Raw genomic sequence first — 24,437 nt, 5'->3', positions numbered from 1 at the left:
TATGGAAAGATATATTATGATAAACTTTTTCATTAAAGTATAGCACTTGGTTAAGTAATATTCAGTAAATAGCTTGATAGATATTTACAAATATCTACACAGGTGGAACACACCTGTGTAACCACATCATTTCCCCTCTTAGCCGCCACTGCCCTCACTCCCACAAAAGCATTTACCATCTTGACTTCTATAAACACCAGTTAGGATTACCTTTAAAAAAATAGTATCATACAGTATATACTTTTTGATGTCCAGTTTTTTTTGCCTCCACAATATGTGTGAGCCATCCAAATGTTGCTTGTAATAGTAGTACATTCCTTTTTATTGTAGTATAATATTCTATTATAGATAGATGACGATTAATTATGAATTTATTATTCATTTTCTGAGTTGATGGGCATTTGAATGGTTTCCAGTTTGGGACCATTGTGAATAATGCTACTATGAATATTTTTTTGCATGTTTTTTATGCTCATGTATGTACCTTTCTAGAGATATGAATCTAGTTGTGGATTTCCTGGGCCGTTCATTTTATGTATGCTCATCTGTAATAGGTGCTGCTGGTTTTCCAAAGTGGTTGTACAAGTTTATACTTCTATCAGTAGTCTACAAGAGTTCTAGCTCCTCTACATCCTTGCTAACACTTGGTATCATCAGTATCATTCTTCTTTCTTTTCCCCTTTATTTTATCCCTTCTGATGGCAATGTAGGGATATCTTTCGGTGGTTTGGACTTGCAGTTTCCTGGGGACTAAAGATGTTGAGCACCTTTTCATGTATACGAAATATATGTGTATATATAGGTCATTTGGTTACCCTCTTTTGTAAAGTACCTGTTAGCTCCTTTGTTTTCTATTATGTGGTCTCTTTTTCGTTTGTGGTTGTTTCATGGCAGAGGGTTAAATCCAGTCCCTCTGCTCCATCTGGAAGCAGAAATTCCTACGTTGATTCTGTAAGTGTTAACCCAGTCTCATATTCCTGGAATAAATACCATTTGGTTGTGGTGTATTTTCATTCTTATATATTGTTGCATCCAGTTCGTTAATATTTTATTTAGGAGTTGACACTGATACGTGAGATTGACTTGTAATTTTCCTTTTCTGTTAATGTCCATGTCCGGCTTTGGTGTCCAGATTATGCTGGCCTCACAAAATGAGTTGGGGCTAGTTCCCACTCTTTCTGTTGTCTGCAGGAGTTTCTGTGAGTTGGTATTATTTATTAGTTAAATAAAGGGCTTTTTATTTTTTTCATGAAGCCACTTGGTCCTGGAGCTTTTTTTAAATTATTATTATTTTTAATGTTTATTTTTGAGAGAGAGAGAGCGTGAGCAGGGGAGGGGAGACAGAGGGAGACACAGAATCTGAAACATGCTCCAGGCTCTGAGCTGTCAGCACAGAGCCTGCCACGGAGCTCGAACCCACCAACCGTGACATCATGACCTGAGCTGAAGTCAGACGCTTAATCAACTGAGGCACCCAGGCACCCGGGTCCTGGGGTTTTTATTGTGGGAAAGATTAATTTTAGATTTGATTTCTTTGATGGATAGTGGGCTATTTATATTTTCTGTTGTTTTATGTCAGGTTTAGTAAGTTGCATTTTTCTAGGAATCTACCTATTTTGCTTAAATTTTAAATTTTATTGGCATAATAACATCCTGTTTCTTTGGTGTCTGCAGGGATCTATAGTGATGTTCTCTTTTTTTTCAGTCCAGAAATTGGTTGTTTGTTTTCTTTTTAATCATCTCACAAAACTTTGTTAAATCTCACAAAACTGTTAACACCTTTTATTAGTCTTTAAAAAAAATAACTTTTGGCTTTGTTGATCCTTTTTTGATTCTGTGTTTATTCCAGTTTATTTCTGATCCTGTCTTTATTATTTCCTTTGCATCTTTGTGGTGTTTTTTTTTTTTTTAACTGCTCCTGTTTTTTAAAAAAACTTTATTGAACTATAATTGGCATACAAAAAGTTGTACATATTTAATGTATACTCGATGAGTTTGGAGATAAATATACACTCAGGAAACCATCACCACGATCTGTGACAAACATATTCATCACCTGGCTTTTTTCCCCTGCTTTTAAAATTTTTAAATTTTTATCATTTTTGTGGGTTGCACTTATTTTTTTTAAGTTTATTTATTATTTTGAGAGAGAGAGAGCGCACACACAAAAGTGAGAGAGGGGCAGAAAGAGAGGATCCCAGGCAGGCTCTGCACTGGCAGCACGGAGCCTGATGCAGGACTCAAACTCACAAACCTTGAGATCATGACCTGAGCCACCCAGGTGCCCTTTGTTGGTTGCATTAAAACAAAACAAAACAAAACAAAACCTCCTCAAAAGAGTATCCTAGTTGATACTAATTATCCTTCTACATTCAAAAAAAATTTATTTATCTATCTATCTATCTATCTATCTATCTATCTATCTATATTTATTTATTTTGAGAGAGAGAGAGAGGGAGCAGGGGAGGGGCAAAAAGAGCAAGAATCCCAAGCAGTGTATAGCCCAACGTGGGGCTTGAACTTACAAACTCTGAGATCATGTCCTGAGCCAGAATCAAGAGTTGGATGCTTAACCAACTGAACCACCCAGGCGCCCCCCATCCTTCTGCATTTAGATGAAAATATTATTTCTCTCTTGGCTCTTCAAGATGGGTGCTTTATGATTTTTAGTTTTTATTTATTTTTTCTATTTCTATTTTTATTATGTTTTTCTATTCCGCTGTCAAGGCTGTAAGTTTCCTTTTTGTGCTGTTGTAGCTGCATCCCATAAATATCATATTGTCTTTGTCATTGAGTTTAAACTATTTTCTAATTTCCATTATGATATAGTTTTCTCCCCCCCGCCCCTTCTGGTTATCGTTTTGTTACTGATTTTTAGCTTACCCACTGTAATCAGAGAAATTGTTGAGGCTTTTTTTAATGGTTCAGTATTTGGTTAATGTTGACAAGTGTCTCACGCACGCTTGAAGAGAATATATGTGTTTTAGTTGGGTGCAGTATTGGACAATCAGGTCAAAGTTTATTGTTTTATTTTTTTTTATTTTTTAGAGAAAGAGAGCATGAGTGGGGGAGGGGGGAGAGGGGCGGAGGGGTGGGGGGGCAGAGGGAGAGAGGGAGAGGGAGACAGGGAGGGAGAGAGAGAGAGGGAGACAGAGAGAGGGGGAGAGAGAGAGAAGGAGAGAGGGAGAGAGAGAGGGAGGGAGGGAGAGAGGGAAAGAGAGAGGGAGGGAGAGAGGGGAGGGGGGAGAGGGGCGGAGGGGTGGGGGGGCAGAGGGAGAGAGGGAGAGGGAGACAGGGAGGGAGAGAGAGAGAGGGAGACAGAGAGAGCGAGAGAGAGAGGGAGGGAGAGAGAGAGAAGGAGAGAGGGAGAGAGAGAGGGAGGGAGGGAGAGAGAAGGAGAGAGGGAGGGAGGGAGGGAGGGAGAGAAGGAGAGAGGGAAAGAGAGAGGGAGGGAGGGAGAGAGGGAGGGAGGGAGGGAGAGAAGGAGAGAGGGAGGGAGGGAGGGAGGGAGGGAGGGAGGGAGGGAGGGAGAGAGAGAGAGAGAGAGAGAGAGAGGGAGAGAGAGAATGAATATATCTTAAGCAGGCTCCACGCCCAGCCTAGAGCCCAATGCTGGGTTATATCCCACTGCTCTGGGATCATGAGCCAAGCCAAAATCAAGAATCAGACGCTCAAACGACTGAGCTACCCAGGTGCCCCTGGGTCAAGGTTTTTAATTGTGTCGTTCAAATCTATATCCTTCCTAGTATTTGTTTTCCTTCTCTGTGAGATATTTTAAAATTACTTCTAACAGTTTACTGTGGAGTTTCTTTTTGTCAGTTTTTGCATTACATAGTTTGAGGCTGTGTAATTAGGTGCACATAATCTTTATATTTCTTGTTCAGTTAACTTTCTCATTGTAAAATAATCCTTTATCTTTAATAACATTTCTAAGCTACCACAGCCTGCTTTTGGTTAGTGTTTATATTGTATATCTTTTCTGGAATAGAAAGGCGTTTTTTAAATAATGTGAGAATTTAAATTTCCTTAGAAATATATCCAGAATCTCTTGAGAAAGACATGTACTTTAGAATTTCTTTAGAAGTAAATGTGTATTGGAGCGCCTGGCTGGCTCAGTTGGTAGAGACTCTTGGGATTATGAGTTTGAACCCTGTGTTGGATATAGCTTAAAAATTTTTTTAAAGCCTTAAAAAAAAGAAAAGAGTAAATGTATAGTATTTCAAGCTGTATTTTGACATAAAGTCTTGTCAGAGAGTACTGTCATTTTTATGTAATATGATTAATGAATTTACGCAAAGGAAACATTACAAATTTATGGTCTAAAAATCTGTGGGAGTGGGAACATGAGAAAAGTAGGCAGGTTTCATGATGTCATATTGGGTACGATCAGTGATCAGAAAGATTTTATGTGGCTAAGATTGAAGATTAAGCTGAAAAGTTGGCAGCCATATTTTGGGCAAGGTTGGTAGCCATCACTTAAAGAAATTAATCTCTTAATATGCCTATTCCTTAGATTTTTTTCTTGCATCTCTGTTCCAGACGTTTCACTTTAGTTCATGAAAATACTTACGTTGCCAAAAACAACCCCATGTAGCAAGTATGTTATTTAGTATAACTTCGTTATAGTTAACAAAGGCTCAATTTAGGAATTACACTTTTTTCCTGGATTTTAGATGAGAAACTTTTTGTACCAGAATGTTGAGTTTTAAATTCATAAGTGGAGAGAGAAGGACACATAACTTTCTAAACATTTTAAACTGAAATCCACTTTGAGTGTTTGTATTCAGACATAATGCACACAGTATCTGTCTCAAGTTCATGCCTCTAGATTTAATCACTGGGATTAGGAACATATGAGTAGTAGATAAAACTGGTTTTATTTCCATAACTATAATTGTTTGAAAACGTTTCCATGGACATATTGAAACTCTAACATCTATAAAGTTCAACTAAAAGAACATTGATTTAATCTATTTCTTAACTTTCTGAGATAATGACATTTTAAAAGATAGGCACTTTGTTTTAGTTTTGCATTTTATTACAAGGGAAATTCAGTGGGTAAGAAGCTATTGGTACTAGATGTTGATCTCATGTAGTAGCCACATTTTAGCTCACTGAGTTGATCGGTAAAGGCTTTGGGAACCTCTGCAGCTAAATACTCTTTTGTTTCTTATTCTTTTTAATATGTTTGGTTTTAGTTTCTAGTCATACACATTCTGGTTATTTTACCTCGTTTTCTTTCTTAAAAAAATTCCTTTAGTACCTTCAGAAGGAAAATTTACTTTTTTCTCTTTGTAGTACTTTGCTTAGAAATTTTTTTAGGCTTTGGTGTTAATGTTCAGACGTTGAAGATCAAGGGGTATTTTTGGTTTGAGGGATGACTACAAAATTACCTTATTTTTACTCATTTACCTCATGTCTAATGAAAATGGTATCGTAAGTACCAAAACTTACAATATTTGCCATAGGGCTAGAACATTTGGCCTTTGGAACATTTGGAAATGTATATGTTGCGGGGGTGGGGGTGCCTCGGTAGTTCAGTAGCTTAAGCGTCTGACTTTGGCTCAGGTCATGATTTCATGGTTTGTGAGTTCAAGCCCCACGTTAGGCTCTGCCTGCTTCGGATCCTCTTGTCTCCCCCTCTCTTCCCCTCCTTGCTTGTGTGCGCATTCTCTCTTTCTCTCTCTCTCTCTCAAAAATAAATAAATATTAAAAAATGTATGTTGGTAGACAGTACCTTCTTGGTGGTGTTTTGAAGCAAACGGTTCATATTTCCTTTAATTCTGTAGCCAAATGAAATAAAGAAGTGAAGAGTTCTAGAACAATTAAGGTTTATTTATTAATTTTTTTAGTAATCTCTACACCCAGTGTGGGGCTTGAACTCATGACCCCAAGATCAAGAGTTGTACCCGCTTCTGACTGAGCCACCCAAGCGCCCCTAGAACAATTATTTTAAAAAAACAAAACAAAACCCAAAGTCAGTATTCTACACTGAAATGGAGGAAAACACTGTTTTCCACTCAAGACAAATTAACTGGGGACAAACTAACAAAAAAGCTATATGTTTTATGAGTTTGTGGTAGTCCTCAGCTTATTGTCACCTCGAAAGTTTAAATGGATAGAATCTGAACTCCCATTTGCTTTCAGTGGGTTATTGGCTTTTTTTAAATATCAGAATACCTGGCAAGGGATTGATTCCCTGTTCTTTATGAAGTACCATTATCTCTCTACTAGCAGAAAACACTTTCTCTAAAGAATTTTAAGATGTGTATAGTCAGAATCTCTTAAGTTCCTATTCCAGAATTCTTTTCTTTTCTTTTTAATGTTTACTTACTTATTTTGAGAGAGAGTGCTTGAGCATAAGCGTGCACGCAAACAGGGGAGGGCGGGGGGGGAGGGGGGGATATCCCAAGCAGGGTTGCCTGAGCCTGATGTGGGGCTCGATCCCACAACTGTGAGATTATGTCTTGAGCCAAAATCAAAAGTCGGGTGCTCAACCGAGTCACCCAGGTGCCCCCCAGAAGTATTTTCTTAGTTAAAACCATACTTGGAGTATATTATGTTAAAAAAGTTTTTGTGGGCTGGTGTAGAATCTAATCACTTTTTATTTTTCTGTGAGAAAGTACACTCTGAACTCTGAGCTCATAAATGAGGGGATTTCTTTCCTTCTTTCTTTATTTTTTTCTTTCTTGGGATGATTATCTTTATATATTGTTTCATTATTTGAGAAGATGTTAATTAGACCTTTATAAATTAGGACTGCTGCGCTTTACAAATCTAGACTTTACAGCTGTGAAAAGAATGGTTAGTGAAGAATTTGATATTATTCATGTGAGACTTCTTTTGTTTCAGATATATGCATTTTCCCAACAAGAGTTAGTTGATTGTGTTAGTGGCTTGCAGCTGTCAGATATTAAATTATTTCCATCCTTCACATAAAATTTGTTTACTATAAAAATTTTCAACCATACACAGAAGTTAAGAGAAGAGCATAATGGCTGCATCCCCACTACCATATATCTAACACTTAGATAGAAAATTGTCAAGATTTTGTCATATTTGCTTTACCCATGATTTTTTTTACTCCGCCCTTTTTTTGCTGAAATAAAAAATTGTTTTCTTTTTTTTTTTAATTTTTTTAACGTTTATTTATTTTTGAGACAGAGAGAGACAGAGCATGAACAGGGGAGGGGCAGAGAGAGAGGGAGACACAGAATCCGAAACAGGCTCCAGGCCCTGAGCAGTCAGCACAGAGCCCGACGCGGGGCTCGAACTCACGGACCGTGAGATCATGACCTGAGCCGAAGTCGGATGCTTAACTGACCGAGCCACCCAGGTGCCCCAAAATTGTTTTATTTTTTGACCCTAGGTGTACACTGTTAGATAAATCATAATCCTTAGTTAATTGTACTCATCATTGACCATTGTATAGTCCCCCTTAATTTATTCATTAAGGTTTTAAATTGCTTAATGATAATGAAAATAAATACTTAGGAACCTGTCACTTAAAACAAAGAGCTAAGTCCTGCTTTGAAACTAACCTGCATCTATAATCATCTCCCCAGTCATATCCCCTGCCTCCCTCTCCCTTGCCTGAAGTAAATTGTCACTCTGAAACCTGTGTTCACTAACATGTTTTGTTTTTATAAGGGATACACGGTAGAATCAAGACTATTGATACTGGAGCTCAAAGCGATGTATAATTCACATGCTTTTGCTTCGTTGAATTGATTTACATGATTTGCTAAAAAACTGTATATTTCTCTTTTAGTTGTTTTAATCTTGATAGCAGGTGTATTGTGTTACATATTATTTAAAACCCTTTTAAAAATATATTCTTTTTTCAAAATGTTTATTTATTTATTTTTGAGGGAGAGAGGGAGGAAGGGGCAGAGAGAGAGGTAGACAGAGAATCCCAAGCAGGCTCCACGCTATCAGCGCAGAGCCTGACGTGGGGCTCAAACCCGCAAACTGTGAGATTATGACCTGAGCCGAAATCAAGAGTCAAATACTTAAATGACTGAGCCACCCAGGCATCCCTAGAACCTTTTCAAAAAAAAATATTTATTTATTTTGAGGCAGGGGAGAAGGGAGGGATGGAGAGAAAGAGAGAGAGAGAGAGAAAGAGAGAGAGAGAGACTGTGCACAAGCGGGGGAAGGGCAGAGTGGGAGAGAGAATCCTAAGCAGGCTCCACGCTGAATACAGAGTCGGACACAGGACTTGGTTTCACAACCGTGAGATCATGACCTGACCCAAAATTAAGAGTCAGATGCTCAACTGACTGAGCCTCCCAGGTGCCCCATTACATATGGTTTTACATCTCTTGAGTCTCTTAGTCTAGAGGACTCTGTTTCCCCCAATTTTTTCTGTACGCTGTTGACTTGTTGAAGAATACTAGTGTAATCCTGCTATGGGTATCGTGCATTTGGAACTTGTCTGTTTCCTTCTTCTTAGTGTTCTTTAATTTATTCTAAAAGCTTGATTACATACATTACAAACATTAACTGTTTTTGGCAAGAATATTCCATAAGCTATGTGCTCTGGGTACTTCAAATTATATAGCATCAAAAGGCTCATGATACGATGTCTGTTTGTTTTGCCTTTATAAATGGTGAAATTGATCAGTGAGTTCAGGTAGTGACATTATAAAATTTCCTGTTAACCTCTCATTCATTCATGGTCATTTCAGAAATAGTTATCTATTTGGAGATTATAATACATTGATTTTTTTTTCTTTTTCTTTTTTTTTTTTTAACTGAAATTCTGTGGAGAATTTTCCCTCATTAACCAAGGCTGTGTGAATACCTTGAACTGTAGTCAGAGCAGGAATAAATGCTTAAATTATTTCTCTTTAATTTTAATTTTCAGAGTCAGGAGTCAGTATAACAGTTACCTTCAGTGGTGAGTCATGAGTTATGGACTTTTACACAAGGGCATGGCTTTCTCATTTTAAGAATCTGTTTGAGATCCTGGACTTTCATATAGTCAGTTTCTTTCATTCAGTTGTAGTTATTTATTTTGCTTAAATTGACCACAGTCCCCTTCGTGTTGGCTTTTGAGTCCTTTTTCCATAACCCTGGTAACCTTAGATAGCGTTTCCACTTTTTGGCAGAATAAGACGTGTGGGGCTTCCCTTATGTATTTCTTTCTCCAGACCTGGAATTAGTCATTCCTCCAAGAAGCCCTGGTGGTTCCTTTTAGTGGGGAATGATATTTAGAGACCACAATCTGGACCCAGAGTATTACTGCTTTGGGCTGTCACTGCCTCTAGGCCTTTTTGGTGGGTGGTGTTAGCAAATAAGTATTTTTGAAAAGACAAAGACCATCAATTCATATTGACATTTCAATTCAGATTGAGGATTTCATACCTAGTTTTGGTGTTTTTTTTCTTTTTTTGTTTGTTTTTGTTTTTAAACTTGCATCACTTCTCTTACACTGAAAGCCTTATTAGCTCTTAACAGAGTAGTAACTTACATTTTTGCTTTATTCTCATACAGATGTCCATTAATAATAATGTTATTAATATTAATACCGTGGTATACATTAATAAGAAATGATTTTGTGGGCACCTGGGTGGCTCAGTCGGTTTAAGTGTTTGACTCTTGGTTTTGGCTCAGGTCATGATCTCATGGTTCATGGGTTCGAGCCCCATGTTGGGCTCCGTGCTGACAGAGGGATTCTCTTTCCCTCTCTCTCTGCCCCTCCCCAGCTTATGCATATGTGTGCACTCTCAAATAAATTTAAAAAAAAAGGAAATTATTTTGAGCATCATAGCAATTTTGTAATAACAATATTACTGTTGACAGTAAGACCACTGAATAGCATTTCAGAGTTTTTTTGTAGCTCTCTATTCATCCTTATGCTGTATTTCCATTAAGGATGTATAGTCAAAGTACTGTGTTTCAAAGTCACTTAAAATAATTTTTATTTTATGGTTATGTCAACAACTTGATATACAATTAGGTTTATTTCAGTTTTCAATTTTTAGGGATTGCATTTCTAACTTTAATTTAAAAAAAATGTAAAACAGTTACATGATTCCAAAATCAAACTGTGTAACTGTGTATATTCCCTCTCTAGGTAATCATTTCCTTTCCTTCCCTCTTAGGTAGTCATTTTTATTAATTTTTGGTTATTTTTCCAGTATTTTAAAAATTTTTATAAGTAAAGGCAAAAATCTGTCCTTAAACTTGTATTTTTCTCCCCTTCTTACACAGAAGTTGGCATACTATAAGTACTATTTCACACTTTGCTTTTTTATATTTAATCATTCATATGTGGATATAGTGATTTTCCTAGTCCTGTTATGGTGCATGATATTTCATGTGTGTGTCACCTTTTTTTCAACCAGTGCCCCATTGATGGCCATTGTGTCTCTGGTCTTTCGCCATTATAAATAATGCTGGAATGAGTAGCTCTGTAAATAAGTAATTTAGTATTTTTTTGCCAGCGTATTTTGGGATGGATTTCTAGATATGGGATTGGTAGGTTACGAGCGAGTGCACATGTAGATATTGTCAGTTCCTTTTTATGCGCTTTGCCCCATTTTTCACTCTCACAGTGTTGTGTGTGGGAGTGCCTGTTAGCAAACTGCCTCTTCACCTGAATGTATTGTGAGACTTGGAATTTTGCCAGTCTGATAGCTGGGAAGCTCCGTATAGTTTTCCTTTGCATTTCTGTTAGTTTGAATTAAGTGAGCGTTTTTCCATATGTTTCAAGGCCATTTTTACTTCTTTTGTGACTGCTTATAGATTTTCTCGTTTTCCTATCAGGTTGTTAGGATTCTTCTCTCAAAAAAAAACTAGGAACTCATTATTCATTAGAGATAGCCTTTGTGATATACGGCCAACCACTTTTTAATTTAGGGGATTGATTTTAAAAGTATCTTAGTGGCAAAATGAAATACAGAGGGAGGGAGGCTCTTAATTTCTGAACTACCATGGAAAGACCTAGGCTCTCCGTTCATGGTAGTGTTCATTTTGATGATTCTTTAGGAGCAGTACTCTTACTGCTAACTATTAAATTGCTCTTAAAATTTACAATGACTTAAGCATTACCTTCTAGTTAATTTGGGAGCACAGAATTCAAGCAGAAAATCTTAGAGATAAATAATCCTGTTTAATACTGTTCCTAATACTGTTTGACACCTTTTTGGAAAGAATATAAATTTCAGATTTTGAGGGATTATCTCAAACCCATTTCTACATTTTCTGGGATAATTCTATCACTGTATTCTTCTTCTTCAGCTCTGGGGTAACTGAAAGGCTGTCTGCCTTGTGCTAGAGACTAAGATGGTAAGAGTCTGAGCTAATAGACTGAAAGGCTTAAAAAACAACTCCTAGGGTGTTGCTTGTAAATCTCAGACGTTACATCCTTCCTACATGAGCAGCTTTTCTTTTTGAAATCTAGCTTTGTAATGCAAACCTGAAACAGTGAAATGTCTTTTCTGGCAAAGCAGTGGCTTTTCATGTGATTTCTAATCTAAAAATCAGATATTCTATTTTTCTAGAAGACCCTAACAAGACCTGTGACAGCAGTAACACTAGTGCTACCACTACCTCCATCCAGCCTAATCTGGAAAACAGTAACAGCAGCAGTGAACTAAATTCTTCCCAGAGCGAATCTGCTAAGGCAGCTGATGAGCCTGAAAATGGAGAAAGAGAGTCTCATACACCTGTCTCTATTCAAGAAGAGATAGGTAAGAATACACTTCATCCATTCAAGCGAGCTTTTTAATTTTTTTAATTTTTAATTTTTCGAATAAAAGTTTGATGGGGTGGGAAGACCTAGATTTTCTTTGCCTTTTTTGCTTCTTGTTTTTTTTTTGTTTTTTTTTTTTTAAGCACGAATAGCACTTGCATTCATTGTCTTTATTTAAAAAAATGCGAAAGCACACAGGAAAAAATCTTTTTACTACCCCCTCCCCACAGGTAACCACTGTCAGCAGTTTGGTGTGTAACATTTTCTATTTTTTTCCACGTGGTTACATAATGTATGTGCGCTTACAAGAAGGTTTATTTTTATTTTATTTTATTTTTTCGCAAAAATGGAATCATTTTGCATGTATGGTTCTGCACCTTGCTTTTTTTTTTTCCATGTAGGGGACCTTATCATGATATAAATTGAATTCGTTCATTTTTTTTTTTTTAACTGCTGCATGGTACTCCACGGTATGGATGAACAGTAATTTATTTACTATTTCTCTATTAGTGGACATTGAGTCTGTTAACAGTTTTTTTCTTATTACAAATAGTGGTGCTTTTTTAAACATCGTTAGCATATATCTTTGTGTATTTATGTAAATATTTCTGGCAGTATAGGAACAGTGAGTGAAATTGCTGGGCCAAATGGTAGGTACATTTTAAAAATAGTGATGACTGCTGCTTAATTGTACATTAAAAGGGATTTATACCAATAATTTACATAATAGGTTATTTCTTCATACATACGAAGAAGAATTCAACATCATCCACCTTTTACATTTTTGCTAATGGTGAAAAATATTTCATTTAAAAATTTGCATATCGTTGCTTACTAATATGGTTGAGTTTCTTTTTATGTGTTTGTTGGACTTTCAGTGAATTGCTGATTCATATCTTTTGTTCGTTTTTTCCTGTTGAGTCTTGACAGTTTTTCTTAATGAGTTTTAGGAATGCTTTATGTATTATGGCTATTATCTTTGATTTTATGTATATACTTACATAGTCACTGCTTGCTTTTAACTCTTCCTGTTATCTTGTTATACAGATATTTTTATATAGTTAAATTCCTTTCTTTAAGGTTTCTCTGGATTTTGTGTTTTACTCAGGAAAACCCTACCCCAAGCATGTACATGTTTTACAGTAATTTCACATAGTACTTCTGTAACTTGGTTTTTAATCCTGTATAATTTTGTGTATGGTGTGAGATAGAGATCTGTTTTAATTAGAACTTCTTTTCAGTTGCAAGCTGCCAAACCAGCTCAAAGTAGCTTCAGTGAAAAGGGAATGTAATTAGCTCGTGTAATGGGGAAGTTCAGATACCTGGACCCCCAGGTATCAAAGCTTTTCTGTCTTCCTCTCTTTCTCTCCCACCTTTTGATCGGCATGTGTTTGTGTGTTAACTTCATTCTCTCCTGATGCAGACAGGCCTTTTCCAAGTGGCAGGGAAGATGGCACCAGCGGTTTGTATTCCTATCTTTCCAAGGTCTGTGACCCAAAGGCAAGGCCCCTACTCCTGCTCCAAATCAAAAGTCCTTGAGGAAGAAATTTGAGTGGCCTATCTTGGACATATTGTTCCCACTCCTGTGGCCAGGGCAGGCAAGGTATTCTACTTGATGGCTCCAGCAAAAGTGTATGACTGGAGCGGGGTAGGAGTGGTTTTCCAAAGAAAGAGGGATGCTGCAAAGATAGGAAACAAGTACCCACAGCTCTACCCTTTGGTAGCTCGGCACAAACATATTTACTCAAATTTCAAACTGTTTCTGCTGAACACAATGTGAAGATCTCACCACAACTGAAGAGGTTTTCAAAAACTTCCCAAAAGTACATCTGGTAATTGTAACTTTATCTAGAACTTCTGGGTATTGTGTATTGTTTTTGATTTGGTCTGGATGTAGCTTCTCTCAATCTCACAATCTGTGAGCCAGATTATGAATTTAAACTTTCTATAACACTTGCTATCCTGATAGTGGAAGGTATTCTCCGGTGAATCTGGCTGCCCTTGGTGTTTTGGAGGGTGGCTGTGGATGAAATGTGAGAAGTACCTGGGAAGATCCCCCTTCCAGAGGCCAATCTGCTTTAGCAGCCTGGTTCTTGCTGGCTGTTTTCCAGAATGGGTTGCTGGGGATTGCTGTAGGTTTAAATAATCATCTCTCTCAGCATGGCAGATTGGGAGTTTTTTCTGGCAGTAGCACTCCCTGGTAGATTGCCTGGGTTCCCAGCCTAGCACCTAATACCCAGAAACTCTGCTCAGGGTCTCTCAAGGTGTAGCCACCGTACTTGCTCTGTGGGTCTGCTCTTCTGACCAGATTCCCTAGCCTGCAGGTAAATAAAGTCTGCCTAGGCTTCTGCCTCCTGCCGTCCTTAAACCACGAGCTCCAGAGGCTGGCTTAAAGCCGCTCTGTACTCTGCCTCCAGGCTGCATGGAAGTGATTCACTCCTTTATAATAGGAGGAATGTGGCCTCTGGGTAGGGGGTGTTAGACAGGCCTTGTTCCCTTTCTCTGCCACTTCAAGTCTTACCCCTAAGGATGAATTTTATACCTCCTTTCTCTTATTTGCATGCAATTTAGCAAGTGTCAGGGGTGCCTGGCTGGCTTAGTTGCAAGAGCTTATGACTCTTGATCTTGGGGGTCAGCTCTTTTTTTTAATATTAATTTATTTTTGAGAGAGCTCAAGCTGGGGAAACGAAGCGGGCTCTGTGCGGAAGCAGGCTGACAGCAGGCAGCCCAGTGTGGGGCTCGGACTCCCCTCACGAACCATGAGATCATGACGGGACCTGAGCCGAAGTCATAGTCGGACAAAGTCGAAAGTCGGACGCTCAGCCGACTGAGCCACCCAGGTGCCCCTCGGGTCGACCCTTGATCTTCGGTTCCTTGAGTTTAGCTCCACATGGGGAGTAGAGATTACTTCAATAAATAAATAAACTTAAAAAAAAAAAAAGGCACCTTAGCAAAGTGTCAAAGGATGGAGTCTCAGGTTCTTCGTTGAAGGGCTTCTCTTCAAAAGCACTGTGCTTGCCCTTGCTGCTTTTAGGAAATTTAGCCCAGATCAGATGCTTTCTATAAAGGGTTTATTGTAGGGCCGTATTAATGGTCCCAGGAAGTAGCTGCTGTAGTTCAACATCTTGGTATGAACTTCAGCATTGCCAGGCTCATGGTCTGAGACCCAAGAGAAAATTGTTGATAGTCTGACCAACTGCTTTGATGTCACACATCGAAGGTTTCTGGCTTTTCAACCTGGGCCAGAAAAACACCTGATAATACCTCTACCCTACCTTGATTTAGTTAGTGCCATATTTTGGGCTCAAACATTTTAAAATATTCTACTGGATTGTTTAGAATTTATTGGTTGTAAGTGACGGAAATCCACCAGACTTGCTTAAAATAAAAAGAGAATTTAATTGGCTCATGCTTCTGGGAAGTCTAGAGGGAGTGACAGACAGCCTCGGGTGCATTATTGAACCGTGGGAGCCAAACGAGGTTACCATGGGTCTTCCCTCTTCCTCTTATCCACCCTCCCTCCCCAATAACTTATTGTCTCTTATTGTTGAAACTTTTTTCCATGTTGTGAGGTAAAAGTAGACAACCCCTAATTTATACTCTTTCTGCTCACTAACACAAAAAACAAGACCAGGGTGCCTGGCTGGCTTAGTCAGAAGGGCATACAACTTTTGGTCTTGGGGTCGAGAGTTTGAGCCCCACATTGGGTGTAGAGATTGTTTATATACATACATACATACATACATGTTGGGTGTAGAGATTACATACATACATATATACACGTTGGGTGTAGAGATTACATACATACGTACATAAAATAAAATAGAATTTTAAAAAAGCAAGAGGCTTTATCTGTCACCAGATTTTGAAAATTAGAGTAGTGGGCTGAATGGCTGGGGCCACATAGCCAGATCTGGACAGTCACTGTGGCCAGGCAGTGATATGCTCTCTCTGGCCAAGCTGGGTGACATTGTTTACCCAATATAGCAGGATAATTATTTTGTAGCCCTGGCTGAATAATATGACTGAAGTAGGGGAAAAGCATATCTCCAAAGGAAAGAAGGGGTGTTGGTCAGATAATATTAAGAAATGCTTTCCTGAATTTTATATTTTCTAAAATAGTTTTCCCATTCTAATTTTTTTTCTACTCAAAATGCAATTTTTATAAAATATAGTAAGTTTTCTGTTTAATCTTTCATTTTCCAGTGCCACACAATTCTTAATTTAAAAAACTTTATAATTTTTTTTTTTTTAACGTTGATTTGTTTTTGAGAAGGAGAGAGCCAGGGAGTGAGCAGGGGACGGGCAAGGGGAGAGGAGACACAGAATCGGAAGCGGGCTCCAGGCTCTGAGCCTGTCAGCACAGATCCCGACGCGGGGCTCGAACTCATGGACCATGAGATCATGACCTGAGCCGAAGTCGGATGCTTAACCAACAGAGCCACCCAGGCGACCCAAATTTTAAAAAGTTTTAAATTGAAAAGAGAAATCTTGTTCAGCTATCTGGCCAGTGGAAATTGGATAGTGATGCAAAAGTTTTAAGAATGTAGAGAAATTCTCAGCCAAAGGCAGAAAATGTCCCTTGGCATAACAATCTGTCACTTAAAAAAAAAAAAATTAAGTTATTATGAAAATGTGAGAGATCTTTATAACATTAAAAAAACCTGATTTAGTTGATTTCACATGTATAATTACTTGTATACACAGATAACTATCTAGATTTCTTAGGTGAAAATTCACTTGGCACTTATGTTTATAAGCTTTAAAGTATTATGTATTTAAACAATTTCAGTGGACATCTTTCTAAAATTAATTATACCATTTACTTTTTATACAAAATCCACATTGAATATATGAGGCAACATTTTATTAGTGTGCATTTTGAGTTATGATGTTTATAAATTTGTAGCAGCCCTTCATGTTTTCTAGTAGATGTGCTTTGATACAGATAACCTGGCATGTTTGAATTTTCTGTAAAATAATAAATGACAGTAAAGTTCTGACATACTTTCTTCTAAGCAAAACCCTTAAGAATGAATACATTTGCTTTGGCTATTCAAGGACTTTTTGTTTACTTTCTGGATCTTAGATGTGCATCAGGTATGAGTTTTGGATAAATCAGAAATTGTTATAACTTACTTACTCTTAGCATTTACTTTTGGCTTTTCGTTTGCTAACAGGTGATTTCAAATCAGAGAAGTCTAATGGAGAAATAAGTGAGTCCCCTGGAGCTGGAAGAGGGACATCTGGGTCAACTCGAATTATCACCAGATTACGGAATCCAGACAGCAAGCTGAGTCAGCTGAAGAGCCAACAGGTGGCTGCTGCAGCCCATGAAGCAAATAAATTATTTAAGGAGGGCAAAGAGGTATGTTTTTTCTGCTTAACACAAAAATCTCTGGAGTGTGAAATAATTTTATTTATCATGCCTTAAAAATAGGGATGGGAAGTTTGTAGACCTTTTGAATTCTGTTTGCTCTCTTTCCAAGAGTGTAGTGGGTAACCAGATTGAAAGTGGTTAGTTTCATCCTGTATTACAGTAAGTATAGTTGTGTACCCAAATTTCAGTCCATGCAGGGAAATGCTATAAATGGGTGGTATACTTTCTTTCTGCATGGCTACTTTTATTGTATATAATTCTAAAGAGATAGAGCCTTCTTTTACACATATGGTAATGAGTACCCTGTTTGTGGGCTTTAGTAAAGAGTTATAGATGACCTAATGCTCAGTTCTGGTTATAATAAATTTAGCTGAACCTGCAGCTAGTGGATGGGTCTCTGCTTGCCCCATGGTAGCAGAGTACAGTGCATAGAACAGCACAGCATCCTAGCTCTGATTATGAACAAAAAGGCCGAAGCTAGGATTTAGTAATTTAAAAAAAAATTTTTTTATGTAATCTCCATACTCAGTGTGGGGCTCGAACTCAAAACCTCAAGTGAGCCCGCCAGGCACCCCAGCTAGGACTTGTATTTGCCCCCCAGCTAGCCAGGGTGGCAGAATAATGCCACAATGTGTCTCCTACATTTAAGAATTATTTACAAGGTAGATAGGCAAGAATATACAATATTCTTTTATAAACATTGTAGGAGTTGCTTTATTTTTTTTTTCTTTAATGGTCATTTTTGAGAGAGAGAAAGAGAGAGAGAGTCAGTCAGGGCACAAGTGGGGGAGGGGCAGAGAGAGGGGAAGACACAGAATCCAAAGAGGCTCCAGGCTCCAAGCTGTCAGCACAGAGCCCGACACACGGGGTTCGAACTCATGAGCCGTGAGATCATGGCTTAACCTGAGCTGAAGTTGGATGCTTACACAACTGAGCCATCCAGGCGCCCCTATAGGAGTTGCTTTAAAGCAGCAACCCAGGACTCCTATTCAGTAGTTTCCTGAAAAAGGATTTTACCTTACTGTGTGTGATGCACTCTGGTGTTTTCTCTTCTAGTCTACTCGAGTATATTATACTTTGTTTTTTATAAAGTTGAATGTGATCCACTGTCGATTTCATGGTTCACTAAAGGATTGGGATCAACTGTTTGAAAACATGATTTTAAAGTATCTGTGGGCTCTTATGCTAAAGCTGGAATGATAAAAGCAGAAGAAAAGATATTTTTAGGAATATATCTTTTGGGGAATAGTACATGCCATGGTTTCCTTCTTCCCTAACCTGTGTTTTTTAGGCTGGAACTAACGATTGGTGAATGATGTACACACGTAGTTTTGTGTGTGTATTTGAGGTGCATGAAAATAATAATGTCTGACATATAATAGAGATTCTCTTTGTGGGAAGATCTTGGTTGTTTAATTGTAAACAGTTAGCTTTAGCTTTTAATTTCGCTTATAAATTTCAGAAGTTCACGGGGCACCTGGGTGGCTTAGTCGGTTAAGCGTCTGACTCTTGATTTGGGCTCAGGTCATGATCTCACAGTTCGTGAGTTCAAGCCCCAGGTTGGGCTGTGTGCTGACAGTGTGGAGCCTGCTTGGGATTCTCTGTCTCTTCCTCTCTCTCTTTTCTCTCTCTCTCTCTCTCTCTCTCTCTCTCTCTGCCCCTCCCGTTTGTAGACTCTGTGTCTCTCTCAAAATAAATAAACGTAACATTTCAAAAGTTGTCATAAGGTATACCTTATTTGGAATGATAAATTACAAATTATTAAAAGACAGTTGATCAAGTTTACATATTTGATATGAATAATGAGTCTCTTTATCTTCTTGGTCAGGTACTGGTAGTTAACTCTCAAGGAGAAATTTCACGGTTGAGCACCAAAAAGGAAGTGGTCATGAAAGGAAATATCAACAATTATTTTAAGTTGGGTCAAGAAGGGAAGTATCGAGTCTACCACAATCAGTACTCCACCAATTCATTTGCTTTGAATAAGCACCAGCACAGAGAAGATCATGATAAGAGAAGGCATCTTGCACATAAATTCTGTCTGACTCCAGCAGGAGAGTTCAAGTGGAATGGTTCTGTCCATGGGTCCAAAGTTCTTACCATATCTACACTGAGGCTGACTATCACCCAACTGGAAAACAATATCCCTTCATCCTTTCTTCATCCAAATTGGGCTTCACACAGGTAAAGGACACTAAGGTTCATTTATGGCTGTGAATATACTAAATATTTACGGAATGCTTATTGCAGGTGCTCGCTTTAAACTTGTTACCAGTAAATTGAATGCAGTCAGTTTAGGCAGCAAAACACTGAGGACATGAGGGATGTGAGTGTCCTTCCAAGTTAGTGAACCAGCGTTAGCATTTGGAAGATTTCTGGAAAGCAAAGTCTTTATCCCTGGAGTCACGCGAAGGCAAGACAAAGTTCCAGAACACTGTAGAACATTTAAGGAGCTGAAAGACTAACTGACCTCTGGGATTCCTTGTAGTGTTCAAAATCCGTGACTCGGTGAGTTAGGAACTTCCAGTAGCAGTGTATTGATACTTGCTTGGCCTAGAAACATCTGCCCTATGAGGTGGAGTCATGAATCACAACTCTTGTGCTTTTAATTGAAGACCAACAAGTGAAAGAATTTTTTTTCTTCTTCTGACATACAGGGCGAATTGGATCAAGGCAGTTCAGATGTGTAGCAAACCCAGAGAATTTGCATTGGCTTTAGCTATTTTGGAGTGTGCGGTTAAGCCTGTTGTGATGCTGCCAATATGGCGAGAATCTTTAGGACACACCAGGTAAGTGAGTTCTGAGCCTTGTACGTGGTGGGCCGCGCTCCCTTTTGGAATATGAGTCTCTTAATAATGGAAGTTCATGTATTGAAAAGGCCATTTACATGTTACGTTTAACTCTTCTTGGCCTCGTTTTCCCCTCCATGAGATAAGTAACATGAGTAAATATGTATTTTTTGTGATAAAGGACTGGATGAAGATGGAAAGAGATTAAAATACTTTTTAAAGTAAGAAGCATTTTTATTGAATAGAGTATTCACATTCAATATTCTAGAATGTTTCAGGTACTGTGCTAGGCATGTGATTTAGAGTTGAATGTCCAAAGATCATTCATCTCCTAAGTAGACCCAGAGCTGTGTCACTTCAGTAGATACTTAAAAAAAACAGATAAATTTTGTGACTTGATTCTACTTTTTAGCTCTAATGGATTTAACTTTAATTAGTCTTTAAAAAGTTATTATTACAGAACTACTATGAGCTTATGGTAAAAAAATGTCAATTACTATTCAAAGTGAAAAGTAAGAATCATTTTATGCCCCTCTATAGATCCCATTCCGAAGATATAACACTGTTATTTTGTTAATATACACAGATTTTGTGTTGCTTTCCACATCTGTGTTTTATTTTATGTTACAAAGTTTTATTGTTTTTCAATGAAAAGTATTTTAAGAAAAGTCGTTTACACCTGCTAAATTTTCATCTGCTAAGGATTGCTCTAAGGGGTGTGTGTGTGTGTGTGTGTGTGTGTGTGTGTGTGTGTGTGTGTGTGTTTTCCTCACATAAATCTTATGGATACTTATTTTCTTTCTTTTCTCCCTCTTATTTTGAATGTAACTGCTGCTACTCATAGAGGCTTTCACAAATGGGATGGATTTAATTCTTCCTAGGATTAAAAAAAAGAGGGTTGAGTTCAGGTGCTACAGAGGTGCTCACTGGGAGAGGAGAGCTGAATGGGTGGCATACCTTTATTTTACTTCTTTTTAAGATTTTATTTATTTTTTTCACATTTTTATTGAAATTCTGCTTAGTTAATACCTTTATTCTACTTCTTACTGATCTCTTTTATCACGATAGAACGAGGAGAGTCCAAGGCAAGTGTGCAGTAATGCTCTTGAGTCTCTGTTGCTCCTTCGTCCATTTACCTCGAGACATGACCAAAACAGTTCTGCCCCAACTTACTTCTGTTCAGCGATCATCCGGAAGCTAATGGTGGTGGACTAAGCAGCCATGTCTCTGGTGACAGAGATCAGTGCTTGGCGAACTAGAGCTTAGCTAAATGTTGCTAAATAAACTCCAGTACTCAAACGTAACTTAAAGTGACTAAATCCTACCTTTTATAAATTCATTTCTCAATTTTAAACATTCTAATGGAAGATGGAATTTGACTTTTTTTTTAAAATCAAGGTTTGTTTTTTTTTTCTTCCTGGTTTGTCATTAGGACTAGCTTCTAAACAGGTTACTTAAAGTTATAAAATTATATCATGAATTATATTTGTATTGGTATGACACACCTGGTCATATATATGAAGAAACTCTTTTTTTTTTTTTTAAATGTTTATTTTTGACAGAGTGTGAGTGGGGGAGGGGCAGAGAGAGAGGGAGACACAGGACCTGAAGCAGGTTCCAGGTTCCGAGCTGTCAGCACAGAGCCCAACGTGAGGCTCAAGCTCATGAGCTATGAGATCATGACCTGAACTGAAGTCGGACGCTTAACCGATTGAGCCACCCAGGCGCCCCAAAAGAACTCTTTTTTAATATGATGAAGTGAGATAAAATAGAATGCTTTGAATTAAAAAAAATTTTTTTTTTTCAATGTTTATTTTTTTTTTGAGAGAGTGAGAGACAGAGTGCAAGTTGGGGAGGGACAGAGAGAGAGGGAGACACAGAATCAGAGTCAGGCTCAGAATCTGAGCTGTTAGCACAGAACCCCATGCAGAACTCGAACTCACAAACTGCGAGATCATGACCTGAGCTGAAGTCGGACACTTAACCGACTGAGCCATCCAGGTGCCCTTAGAATACTCTGAATTTTAAAAAAATTAGACACCGAGATTCAGAAAAAATAGAAATTAGTAATAGGACTCTCACTTTCCTCAGTGCTCTCCTCAAAAACTTCCAGGTGACAGACCTCTAAGATTTGGCCCTAAAGAACAGTCTAGAAAGTCAGCCAGATATTTTATTCTTAAAATGGTTGCTTATTGTGATAGTCAATAATAAAGCTTTGAGAGCCTTCTAAATATCTAACAGTTGCAGAGCATTTAAAAAATAATGATAAGTTATGATTTTTTTGAGAAAACTATAAAGTTTTTGTTGAAAAACAATACTAGAGATGAAAGTATACCTAGATAAATGGAAATATATCTCAGGTTCATGTATAGAAATACTCAGTGTCTTAATAATGTTAATTTTCCTCATGTTACTACATAAATTAATTTCGATAGCATTGATAATTATCATTGGGCTTTCTGCTGAATTTGAGAAGGTGATTAAGAAATTTATATTGAGGGGCGCCTGAGTGGCTCATTCAGTTAAGCGTCCAACTCTTGATTTCGGCTCAGGTCATAATCTCAGAGTTCATGAGTTTGAGCCCTGCATCAGGCTCTGCGCTGACAGCTGTAGAGCCTGCTTGGGATTCTCTGTCTCCCTGTCTCCGTCTTCCCCTCCCCACTCATGCACTGTCTCTTTCAAAATAAATAAACTTATTTTTTTTTTTTTTTAAAGAAAGAAATTTATATGGACAAGGGCAGTAATAGAAAGGGTAAATTTGAAGGACAGGGTAGAAAGACTCGTCCTACCAGGTAACACAACTTACTTGGTAGTAATGCTGTGGTGTAGTTACGAAGAAATAGACTCGTGATACAGAGTAAACAATCCAAAAAGAGACCAGACCATATATGGAAATATAATAGATAGAGAGTAGCATTAAAAAGGATGAATTCTTCAGTAACAAGGGTGATGAGGCAATTTGAGTTATCTACACAGAGGAAAATTGGATTTCGTTTTTTGTATCCTACACATCCCGTATCTTTATAGTCCCCTCCAGGCAGAGTAATTCCTAAATGGTGAAAAGCAAAGCTGCACGAAGAAAATATAAAAGATTCTCTTTATGATTTTGGAATGAAGACAGTTCCTCCTTCTCTCCTTTCTGGCTCCTCTACTTCCCTCTCTTCTTCCTTCCACCCCTTTTTCCTTTGCCTCTTTCCTATGTTCTTTCCTTCTCCCTTTCTTCCATCCTCCCTTCCACACTTCATCCTTTTCTCTTACTCTCCATTGCTTTCTTTCCTTCCTGATTCATTCACTACGTCCCAAAATGTACCTAAGTGTGGGATTATTTCTTCCATTTATAAGCTGTTATCTATCAGGTAAGAAGAAGTGTACCTTTATGTGTCTGTGTATCTGCAGTTACAAATGACTTTCTTTTTTCACGTTTAATATTTTGATACATACGTAAGATTGTAATATATAAGCAATAGTGGGTCATAATTAAAGGAACACCTGTGAATTCATCAACCAATTTACAAATAAGAACATTATCATTATTACATCTACTTTCTGTTCACATTACCCTGCCTCCTTCTAGAAATAACTGTCATTTTTTTTTTAAGTTTTTTATTTATGTATTCTGAGAGAGAGACAAAGAGAGACAGTGCAAGTAGGGAAGGAGCAGAGAGAGGGAGAGAGCATCCCAGCAGGCTCCATGCTACCAGTGCAGAGCCCAACACGGGGCTTGAACTCCGGAAACAACGAGGTCATGACCTGAGCCAAAACCGAGAGTCAGATGCTTAACCGACTGAGACACCCAGGCACCCCTAGAGATAACCATAATTTATAAGTGTTTGTTATTCCCTTTTATTATGTAGTTTTATCACATATGTATAGATCAGTGAATGGTGGATTGTTGTCTGTTGTTGAGTTTTGTAATAATAAATCATTCTAAAAAAACTAAGCCACAGAAAGGTTAAAGGTACATTCCTTTTTTTGTACTATAATCAAAAGAGGGTTAGCGTTCACAGTATATTCAAGAACTTCTACAGTTCAAAAAGAAAAAAACCAAACTACTTAGTAGGAAAAAAGGCTACAGATACAAACATAATTCACAGAAGAGGAGACACAAATAGTAAAAAATATGAAAACATATTTTACCTTCCTGGTAAGATGAGATAAATGCACATGAAAACTAGGGTCTGGGGCGCCTGGGTGGCTCAGTCGGTTGGGCGTCCGACTTTGGCTCAGTTCATGATGTCGCGGTTCGTGAGTTCGAGCCCCGCGTCGAGCTCTGCGCTGACAGCTCAAGAGCCTGGAGCCTGCTTCTGCTTCTGTGTCTCCCTCTCTCTCTGCTCCTAACCCACTCACATTCTGTCTCTGTCTCTCTCAAAAATAAATAAACATTAAAAAAAAATAAAAAAAAAGAAAACTATGGTCTGTTCTTTCACACCCATCAGATTGTTAAAAATTTAAAGAGTATTGGTAAATATGTGACATAAAGAGGAAGAGAATTGATACACTGTTGATAAAAAAGCAAATAGTATACTGGTTACTGCAACCATTTTAGAGACCAATTTGGCAAAAACAA

At 38.0% G+C, this 24,437-nt stretch overlaps 1 protein-coding gene across 1 annotated transcript in view; it reads left to right on the top strand.

Annotated features, from left to right (window-relative positions):
* The window catches only part of BPTF (bromodomain PHD finger transcription factor), a 147,698-nt gene that overhangs the window by 55,692 nt on the left and 67,569 nt on the right, over positions 1–24,437 (top strand). The window contains 4 exon segments of the mRNA XM_042966712.1: positions 11,511–11,699; positions 16,882–17,069; positions 18,910–19,265; positions 19,739–19,870. Of these exon segments, the coding sequence (XP_042822646.1) occupies positions 11,511–11,699; positions 16,882–17,069; positions 18,910–19,265; positions 19,739–19,870 (865 nt within the window).

The sequence above is a fragment of the Panthera tigris genome, chromosome E1 (genome assembly GCF_018350195.1).
Source record: "Panthera tigris isolate Pti1 chromosome E1, P.tigris_Pti1_mat1.1, whole genome shotgun sequence".
Lineage (NCBI taxonomy): Eukaryota > Metazoa > Chordata > Mammalia > Carnivora > Felidae > Panthera > Panthera tigris.
This window is presented reverse-complemented; position numbering and strand designations above follow the sequence as displayed.